The sequence below is a fragment of the Tubulanus polymorphus genome, chromosome 3, assembly GCF_964204645.1.
Source record: "Tubulanus polymorphus chromosome 3, tnTubPoly1.2, whole genome shotgun sequence".
NCBI classification, from domain to species: domain Eukaryota; kingdom Metazoa; phylum Nemertea; class Palaeonemertea; order Tubulaniformes; family Tubulanidae; genus Tubulanus; species Tubulanus polymorphus.
In genome coordinates this window covers 5,971,817-5,982,401 of record NC_134027.1, presented here as the reverse complement: position 1 = coordinate 5,982,401, position 10,585 = coordinate 5,971,817, and the positions used below count along the sequence as shown (strand labels likewise).

The window sequence follows — 10,585 nt, the reverse complement described above, 5'->3', positions numbered from 1 at the left end:
TCGGTGCATGGCCAAAAGGCGGCAGGGCGCCAACTTCAGACTTTCAGACGGAGCGGAGGGTAGGTGCAAGGAATGAGTATCGACGACTGCTTTGTGACTGTCAATAAGCTTTATGATTGTAAGAAGCAATTTACTAAAGCCTTTCGAGTACGTCTTTCACTAGGATTTATTAAGGAGCTGAGTAATAATTACTCTTCAACTGTGATTACACGTTGAGACAAATTTAATGATACATGTATATACAATAATTTGGAGTTTTTCTCAGTTTCCATGTCTATTACTTACTAAATTACTACATGAAAGACTGTCCCAACAGAGTAGCAGCCGTAAACCCTATTAGTTACCTAATCGTTGGTGGTGAGCTTTTTTACAATCGGATGGGCTTTGTGAAAATATCCGAAGTCGTGAAACTAAACCACAGACAAGTTACTGAATAACATAAACCCTAGATAAGTTTCGATATTAAAGCACCCAAGACACCCATGTAGGGTTCGAATTTGATATATCGAATACGAATGGGTTCTCCGAAGTATGCACTTATCATCGGTAAACGTTCGAGATACTTCTTGGCTAATTCATTATTCTTTAGGAAACTCCCAGCCAGATAAATAGTATTGGTTCTGAATTCACGCGCAATTACGGTACTCCACGTGACTATCTCTTCACACGTCGCGTGCAGCAGAGCTCGAGCAAGGTCTTCTTTTTTCGGATTGGAAACTTTCTTACGGATGATATTGCCAAACGGCACCGCTTCGAAAACAAACGGCATCGAATCGGTCATCTTGCTGATGTTGTGTTCGCCGTAATCTTCGACGTTCTGGAAATCAAGTATGGTTGTGTTGATTACCGTAGCATCTCCTTTTTCTGCTAATTCGTATAACTCGTCGTAAGATTTTACACCAGTTAACTGACACCCCATTGCCAGGTAAAACAAACCCGCTTTCATGCTGCCACCACATATTTCAAATTCACCATTTTCATCAACAGCCAAGAAACCAAGTCCAGAGCCACAAAATCCAAGAAGCGCCGGGTAAATACTCTTTCGACTTTTGATTTCCTCCGAAATTCTAAGAAGTCTCTGGGATAAAGGCGGGTATCCCATTGCATCTCTCGGTGGTAGCTGAACATCAGTATACGGGTGAAGATAATCTTCCTCTTTCATGTTTTTCAGCATGTACGAAAATGCGGTCGAAAATGCTTGAAACTCATCTGAAAGCTCCGCTTCAACTTTGACAACCTCGCGAAACGTTTGCTTATCTGTGCGACTACCTATGCCCAAGCCGATTGCTTGAATTTCAGTGTCTTTTCTTCCCTTTTCGATAATTTCAGCCTTCATGAATTCCGCGGCTTCTCGGAAATCGTGGTTCTCAAAAGTCAGCATACATATCTTCGTCCGCTTGTTATCTTCCTCCGAAGGCACAGCATATGCAATTTTACACAATGAGCCTCCCATGTCGAAAGAAAATATTGTCTTTTTATCGGACATTTGAATTGGAAGAATTAGTTCATCAACATTGAAGAATTTCTGGTTACAGTCTGCCATATTCAAATATCGATAAGTAATCCGAAAGAGTTGACGAGTGTCATGTGCGAAACAGAAACCAGAACAGTTGGTAGTATAGAGTTAATCGTTGTATATCAATAGACGAGGTCGCATACGTTTAACATAGCATCGTGGAATTAATTTTGTCGACCTGTTTGTTTTATCTGTACCGGTTCTATATGACGCGAGGACAAAATCATGTGCTCTATATATACAAATGAAAACAAAAAATCAGATAAATGTCATTCAGATCGTTAATGATAAATCTCAAGAACTACCCGTATTTTTATGAAAACCTAAACCGTTTCGAAAATGCCGGAATACATGCGTCTAATGGTACTCTGCTGCAGGAAATCCTCGAAAAAAAATATTCAGCGTTGATGTAACAGAACGCATTAAATGTAAATTCCAAGAGACATACAAAACAAAGATAATTATTTTTCAAAGTTTATTTTCAGTTCGTAAAACATTGTCTCAAAGATTTAGGAAATATACGACAAAAATACAACATGCCCGAGTGGAACGGGCACTGGACATATATAACAAGGCTAATACTTAAACCATACATTCGAACCTATGAACCTGGATTGAAAAAGTGCCATTCGTTTTAATACAACCCTATTGGAACATAGCGGAGCTGAAGCCAGTTTAAAAACATCCACAAATCACAATAAATCATCTATGTACATTATTAGTTTCTATTTTATAACATTTCATTAGAATACCGTTATAAACAATTATGTACATTTCAGTTAACTTTTTATGAGCAATATTGAAGATGGAAAGTAAATAAAATATTGGTAAATAAAAGATGATTTTTACAGATGTTAAAACATGATTATCGTCAATTATTAACAAATTAAAATCGTTATTCGTTATGAATAGTCGTTGACAATATATACATGTACATATATCTAAGCATTTGTATTTTCGATGTATGGTGGTGGAATTCTGTACGGAGGTGGAAGATCACTAAAACTACCAGGAGGGACAGCTGATGTTCTACCGCCATCTAAATCATCCAAGGGTATATTATACGACGGAGGGTCTGGTCGCGAAGGAGGCTGAGTTTGTGATGTAATACGCGGAGCCATTTCAGCTTCGAATACTTCGTTGTCAAAAGTAAGCGGTCGTCGTGGTTTGTACGGGGCGCCGCCGACACTAGCGGGGTCACAATCGTACGGCATTAACACCGGTTTACGATCAGGATTGTACGTACGACGCTCTTCATACCCGAACAATAACCGACCTTTCTGTTCACGACGACGGTGCAAGCATATCATTAGAATAACGATCATTACTATGACAAGTATTACAATTATAATGGGCACGATTATGGCAACAGTTGGGTTATCACTGTCTTCCGGATTAATTATAGGAGAGGCGGTACTAGCGACACAATTCCCAAGTTTTATCACTTTTACACCCATCACGGGATATTCAGGTGCCATTTCTGAAATGAACTTTTTGTTAACAGTCCCATTTTTATATATTAACAATGAAATCAAGTTATCGAGCGCCACTTGATCGCAGGTATTTGTCGAAACTGAACCATTACTAAAGTTCAACTCCACAGAACCGCGTTTCAATGAGTTAACTACCAGTGCTGATGGATCACTGTCGCCGAAGTACAACGCTAATCGAGAGATCAGACGCAGTAAATTCACTTGCCTTCGTACAAATAAATCATATGTGGTGTTGAATTTCACTGAAAACTTGTGATTAAAATCACGAAAATTGGAAGCATTGATTGATATAACGAAAGCATCTGCGACGGTTAATCGTTGACTATTTGTAGCGATCAAGATGAATTGTTGCACTTCGTTTATGAGCACAGAGTCTAAAGGAAGTCCAATCATTGTTTGAGATGATTCGTTGAACTGTATCCACGACTGTTTTGTTAAATTTCGATAATTTCCATCTTTCAACAGCAAGGTTAAACGTCTTGTACCACCATCTGTTGTGTCACTGAACGTATTTTCAGGGACAATATAATGAAAATAATGCCCGATCCTGGCGTGTAGCTTCTTCAGAGGATTATCAAGAGAAGGTCTCCGTATATTTGAAGGTGCTGAAAATTCAGAAATATTAAAGAATATTCTATTTTTGTATTGTGAAAAAGTAGCTGCTGCTCTAAAGAATGAGTTAATACTTACATATAATTTCATTAGTAATGCTGCTGGAGGTAGGAACCATGCTTTGGAAAGTAATCAAGCTTGTAGAGTAACTGTTACTTAATAATGATCCCTTTTCCAGAGACGGGCTGATAGAGTGGCTAGAAGTAGTGGGTGATGAAGAAATTGTACCTCTACTAGTAAATAAAGGCTGGCTAGATTTAGCAATTGGCAATGAAGACATTTCAATAGCGCTAACATTATGAAAGATTTTAGTCGTTGAATGAGACATGACCGATTCGTTGAATATAGGGGAAGAAACCACTGATGAAAATGTAGATGAAACAGATGAAAACGTAGAAGAATCTTTCATTGAGAATGATGTTAATTCTTCTGGTATATATGGTGTTGATTGTAATGGCGTTGAAAACGATGGGCGAGAAAAGTGTGACGCATCCAACTGCGATGTTGAATAACTTGATACTAAAATTGAAGGTTTCACGTAATATGAGGTGGATTCAGTAAAGACCGACTCTGATGGCTTTACCAATGTTGGGGAAAATGTTGATTTCAATGAATTATTCACAGATGTAGCAGTGAAAATCTCAGAAAATGTAGGGTTGAAAGTATGAGATGAATTAGATTGATGTTTTTCCTGAGTTGTTAGCATTCTACTGCTATCTGAGAAAGAGAAACTTCTCCACTGTTCAGATGAAAAAGCAGTAAATATTGAGGTTGACAGATTCATTGAATAAGACCTTGAATATTTTGTGGATGTCGCTGATGTATAACTAACATTTGATTCATGAGTTGTCAACATTTCCTTGCTTGCAGTGGATGATAGAATAAATTCATTAGAACTTATGATGGACGGATAACTAAATGACAATGATGGAACCGATGAACTTGACGTCGAATTCATATCGAATGAATATGCACTTGATTCAATCGACAGGGTGGATATCGAAGCCTGGATAATACTGTGCAATGAACTTTCAAGTAAAGTGAAAGTTTCCATAAATGATATCGAATTAGGGGAAACTTTGGAGGTACCAGTCCTCGAATTACTGACACCTGATTCCATAGGTGATGTCTGGAAGACATTTGAGATTAGGGATATACCACTACTATCCCAATCGGAGATGATAGAATTTGACTGAGTTACAGCTGATGTATATTTAGAAGAAACTGCGATAATGGATTCTGTTTCTTTAAATGAAGTCATCATTGACAATAAATCTGTAATGGCGGATGGTGTTGTAGAGGATGGCGTCGTGGAGGACGGTATCGTGAAGGACGGCGTCGTGGAGGACTGGCTTACAGCAGAAGGTACAGATACCCTATTTACACTTGACATTGCAACTGATCTTATCAGCAGAGAACTTGATTCAAAGAGAGCTATTGATGATAAAGGGGAAACTGATACAGAATGGGAGACTGGTGTAGTCATTTGTAAGGAATCTGACAATGAATATGTTCTTATTCTATTACTCAAGGTTTCAAGTTGATTTGATTTACTGGTATCAGAACTTGCTTCCATTGCACTATTCATCATTGCAGTTAAATTGCTCGAGTATAGTAATGAAGTTGTTTTGGTATATTGAATGGATGTATCAACCATACTACTAGACAGTGAACTAATCCCTTGAAAAGCAAGAGTTGAAGGATGAATTTGGCCCACCACCGAGGATGTATTTAGACTACTGAGTATCGTTTCAGTTAGGGTAATACTTGTTGGAATTTTTGAAGGATAAACTTGTGTTGGAAAAATTGTATGCTTACATGTTGCTGAAATTGTGACAGACGCAGTTTTCAAAACTGTTGAGGAGTTTGATGCGAATATTGTGGTCTTTTCTTGTGGAAGTGGTGGAGTAATACGCATACTGTTACTTGGCAGGTTCACATTGTTTGTAGTGCTTGACACTGAATTTGTGATATTAAGTGAAGACGTAGGTATTATTCCAGCCATTGAGCTCGATGCATGCACACCAGTTGATGTCTGACTCATCGTAACATTGGATGTAAATCTGGTTGGTGTTGATGATGACATGGTTTGTGTTACTGCTCTCCGATAGCGCCTAACTTTCTTTTGGAAGGATACATGCTCTCTTCTGATCGATATAACGAACCATTTTGAAATATCATGTCCAATTATGGATGGAATCCTGCCTTCAATTACATTATGCTGCAATATTTTTGTAAAGCTATTCATTTCACTGATGACACCACACGGCAGGTACCACAAAAGTTCAACTCCTTGTGTACTCGAGTATCTCAAAGAGTTTCCAGGACCCATTGCAAGCACTGTATATTCTATATTCGTTTTAATTTTGTAATGTTTCACAGGCCTTATTGACATACGATTCACGGGTATCTGGAGAAATTGAGCCATTCGCTTCAAAACACGGATCCAATGAGAGACATCGACTTCATAGTATGAAGCAACCAGAATCAATTCTGCCATGAGTAAAGGTGTATGTTGAAAACAGTTTTCAGATTCATCATTCTTCTCGCTTGATTTTTCTGCCACAATGGACACAGTAAGTTTTACTGACATTTGACAGATCTCTGCACTCTGATTGAAGCATGTCCGAAAGTGTAATATGGTAGCACCGAGATCAATTGTAGATGGAATACCAGTCAGAATGCAGTTAGTCGAGTTCATCAACAACCAAGCTGATAATGGATTATTCATCGGTTCTGTTACCTGGAAAAATAAAACTTACTTTATTATTACTTTTATTTATTATAGAAAAGCAAGGCCCAGACCCTGAGACATAAATACTAGAAACAGTAGAATGTTAAAAATCCCACAATTATTTCAGCTGATAGACGGAAAGTTCTTGGATAAATGAAAGAATATTTAGTTCTGATGAACAAATCCTGCCCACAGTTTCACAGTTGTGAGTTAACTCAGAGCTAAAATCAGTTCATTTTCATTGAGTTTACTCATGAGTTAAATCTTCACTCACAACTGTGAGCTGGCCCCTGGTCTTTAAATCATGGTCCTGAATTTTCATGCCATGAAACTCACTGAAATTTGCTTAAGGCCATTTACCCTAGGTAACTTCCTAGGAAAATCTTGTTGGGAAAACGTTCAGATGACTGAAACTGAGAAGTCTCAGATGGAAGAGAAAAATAGATGGAATCTTAGATGCAATCTTAGATGGAAGAGAAAAATATGAATACAAGTTTTCATTACAGCTTTATTCTGGTTTTGATTTTTTTTGGAATATATAAAGTGCACACTCACATCAATAATAGAACATATTCCGTCAAAATACAGATAAGTACGTGATACCGGAATTAAACCTAGGAGACATGAATTTGGCATCCTGTTATATGGGCAATTGCTATTGGTAGACAGGCTGATTAAGGGGACCTCCTATGTATACATTGGATTTTATTCATTTAAACATACACATATGAAATAAATATTATCAAAAATTCCTTGTCCTTTAAAAAATCACACATATACTTCTGAAAATATATCTATATCCCATATAGGCTAGCTAGGGCATACAGGTAGCATTGTCTTCATCGGTTGATATCATAGTTGGTTTCTTGTGAGAGTCCGAAACATCATTTTAACAATTTTTGAAACTTAATAAATCTCGTTTTAAACTTTCAAATTGCTCCATCTATCATCACATCTGAATGTAATGTATGTTACCGTGGCTACCATACAGTGTTGTATATCACTGAGTCCAGAGTTGAAATAATACATTGCTTCATTATGCATGAAAGCATGGACGTATAAACTAGATACGTCCATGATGAAAGTAAGCTGTAGTATTGCCTGATTAATGATTCATATATTGACCAGTGGAGACAATGCTAATACCCTGCTGTACTATCAAACAGTGAATCCGAACATGCTAACATCATATACACCTGGCTATAGAATAATTTCATTGATGTCTCCCTACAATGGATCACGGCTGTATAAACTATAGCTCTAGTTTATACATCCATGATTATCCTATTGGGTTAATATTAAAGACATAACCAGAAATTGTTTGAAAATGTTGCCTCATTCAAATTCCCTTAGAAAATACAAATAAGATTTCCCTTAAACAAAAACATAACTGCTAATAATCGAATGACGGATTATAGGAATACTTTGGAATAGGAATACATATACTAATGTTGTTTCCACAATTTCAATTCATTCAGTGAAAGGTTCACATCCCCAATGACGCCCTGGTAAAATCCTATACAATAATAATCTATAAATCACGTGCCTTGAGATTCACTATCTTATGTGTAACATTTGTCAACAAATTACCAACAATGTTTTTTAGTGGAATCTTTTTCTTAACCTTACTGATGTGTACATGGGCAAACATGTGCGTCGTGTACGCTGAAGGCGGAATTGGTTTCGGTATAAACTTCCGCTGTTTTAGAATAACACACTGTTCCCGGTGCTTCGGGGTATGAATACGTTTACATTTATTTCTGAAGAATTTTATATCGGGTGGATTTTTGGAATGCTGCGGAATGAATTGTTGCCAATCGGCCAAATATATGGAATCACACAGTGAAACATTAGTTCTACTCGCCAGAGTTTTCTCGTATTTCGTTAACACATTTTCGAACATCATCGGCCCAGCCACCCACAGTACGTTTTTCTGTTTCGCAAATTCTGCCAAATGAAGTATAACTGATTTGATTATCGGGTGTTTTGGAACCGACATCATTAGAGCATTCAGAGGAATTCGATTCAGATGAAAAACGACGTTTGTGTGAACGGGATGGTCTTCGGGAATAAGAAATGTGTGAAAATCTAGAAGTTCGTCCAAGGGACGCAGCGACTGCATATCTATATCGGCGTAGACTCCGCCGAACTCGTACAAGATAAAATAGCGAATTGCATCGGCGCGATTAATCGCTTTCGGGTAATTTTTGTACATGTGAAGATAATTCGGAAATCGTTTTCGCACAAATTCTTCGGCAAGAGCATCCGACCAGAACCAGTATTCCCAGTCAGGATGGTTGGCAACCATAGAACTTATCGTTTTGTTAAATTGTATCGGAATCATTTCATCCTTCCATGTTTGGTGAATGATCTTTGGAATCTGCCACGGACATTTACGCCGATGCGGATGGTGGTTCACGCGCTTTAATTGCTCGATGATGGCTGCTACGTCGTAGCGGTATACAGGATAATTCAGGGTATAGGTACCGCTGAATCGTGTCTCAACAACGGGAACGGGATTCGATGATGGACAGATCGCTAACTGATGCATCGTATATGTATGATATATGTATCCAAGAGCCAACATAATCCATAAAGCGACCAGAATCAGGAACCCAGATTTAATTGCACTGGTGGGAATCCATATAATCCTATTATTCACCATATCCTCTTGTCTGAAAAAAAAGAAGATTATAAATGTTTGGAAAATTGTATGAAGTGAATTTGTTTGATGTTTATGGCATCAGATTTTACAAAGACCTACCTATAGGCCAACTGGTGTTACACAGCATTTATTACAGTAGACAATAATTTAGTTTATAAGTCCACGGTTTAGGCCAATTTGAACGTGGCAGGACATGAATTAGGAATAATACAAAAACAAAGTCTGACAAATAGGCTTGTACTTAATGCACACATAGTAAAGGCATTTCACGCCCTGAGATAGTCAACTGGATTTGAACAATTTTCATGTCAATCAATTATGAATAAAGCTTTTTAGTATAAACATATCAAAAATTAGATAGTATGCTGAAGGCATGATTATTACATTCGATCAAAGGCAAGGATTTAAAGGATTTTGAAAGTATAAAACCATAATCTTTAGGCCTACCTTATCTTAGTTGCCATAATGTCCATCAGGAAAGATTGATAATCATTTTTATTCCATAAACATAATGATTTCCATGCATAATCAGAAATATGCGCATTCTTAGTCTAAATCATAATCTTGGAATGCCGCTTAATCCGTAAACGCCAGAAATATTTCTCACACTACTATCAGCAATAGCTCGGACCACATGACAGTGTCAGGTCATACACTAGAATGGCTAGTCGAGGCTATTCAAAACCAATGTCTTTCAGCATTGACAATGCATTGCATCTGAATGCACAATGGCAAGTGTCACGCACTCCAACTTTGTAAATAAATTACTGGATTTTATATAGGCTTAAGTAAAGTATCATATGTTGTATCTTTAATTACTTGTCATGGAGGGTATCCTTGCATGAACAAGGCAGCAATGTGATAATTATAATCTTAATAATATTATTATGTAATTATACAAATTTAGAATTTCATTAAAGTTTCATTCATACTGTGTACAGTTATGTTATATAATAATGAAGGTTTAAAAACCTTTCTCTCTACATCAAAATTTCACGAGTTTAGCAATTTGCCAAGACTAACTCAGTTCTCAGGCTAAATCATACCCAGTATGATCGCAAAATTGACGTAGCCTTCCTGGAAGAAAAGTTTGTTGTAACGTTTTAATTTCAAAATCCATTTTCAATACAAGAGGCGCACTCACATGTCGTTATTGAGACCGGTTTAAATTTGACCCGTTCCAATTAGAACCGGACAGTGTTCACACATTTTCTTAAATAGATTCTCTTAATAATCTTAGGTAGAGAGTCTAGATAATTCAAGATCCATAGAAGCAAAAACAGTACAAATATCATCTTCTAATGAGTAATATATATTTATTAAGCGAACGTTTTCGGGAGTTACAGGTCCTGAAAACGTTTGCTTAATAAATATATATTACTCATTAGAAAATGAGATTTGCACTGTTTTTGCTTCTATGGATCTTGAATTATCTAGACTCTCTACCTAAGATTCTCTTAATTAACACGAGCAAAATTTGAAATTTTGTACCAGTTTGACCCAGGACAAATAATCTCTGTGTGATTACAGCTTTTAGCCAAAGTTAGTGTAACAGTAGCCTGTAT

At 37.1% G+C, this 10,585-nt stretch overlaps 3 protein-coding genes across 3 annotated transcripts; all 3 read right to left on the bottom strand.

Annotated features, from left to right (window-relative positions):
• Positions 1-223: 223 nt before the first annotated feature.
• On the bottom strand, positions 224-1,628 carry LOC141902769 (uncharacterized). The gene has a single exon (XM_074790649.1). The coding sequence runs from the start codon at positions 1,541-1,543 to the stop codon at positions 446-448; it is 1,098 nt and encodes a 365-aa protein (XP_074646750.1). The 5' UTR covers positions 1,544-1,628; the 3' UTR covers positions 224-445.
• A 792-nt stretch (positions 1,629-2,420) lies between these two features.
• On the bottom strand, positions 2,421-6,121 carry LOC141901246 (uncharacterized). The gene is made up of 3 exons (XM_074788360.1): positions 5,787-6,121; positions 4,890-4,997; positions 2,421-3,676 (listed from the first exon to the last, which is right to left on the bottom strand). Exons 1-3 carry the CDS (start codon positions 6,119-6,121, stop codon positions 2,458-2,460), a joined length of 1,662 nt encoding a protein of 553 aa, XP_074644461.1. The 3' UTR covers positions 2,421-2,457.
• Positions 6,122-7,428: 1,307 nt separating this feature from the next.
• On the bottom strand, positions 7,429-8,749 carry LOC141902591 (uncharacterized). Its single transcript, XM_074790396.1, has one exon. It carries the CDS (start codon positions 8,697-8,699, stop codon positions 7,887-7,889), a length of 813 nt encoding a protein of 270 aa, XP_074646497.1. The 5' UTR covers positions 8,700-8,749; the 3' UTR covers positions 7,429-7,886.
• Positions 8,750-10,585: the final 1,836 nt, after the last annotated feature.

Coding starts and splice junctions, on each gene's coding strand:
- LOC141902769 (XM_074790649.1), bottom strand. CDS start 1,543: ATGGCAGACTGTAACCAGAAATTCTTCAATGTTGATGAACTAATTCTT.
- LOC141902591 (XM_074790396.1), bottom strand. CDS start 8,699: ATGATTCCGATACAATTTAACAAAACGATAAGTTCTATGGTTGCCAAC.
- LOC141901246 (XM_074788360.1), bottom strand. CDS start 6,121: ATGGCAGAATTGATTCTGGTTGCTTCATACTATGAAGTCGATGTCTCT. Junction 4,998..5,786: donor GGACATGATATTTCAAAATG/GTTCGTTATATC, acceptor AAGTGTAAATAG/GGTATCTGTACCTTCTGCTG. Junction 3,677..4,889: donor TCCGCCATTACAGATTTATT/GTCAATGATGAC, acceptor CTCATTCTTTAG/AGCAGCAGCTACTTTTTCAC.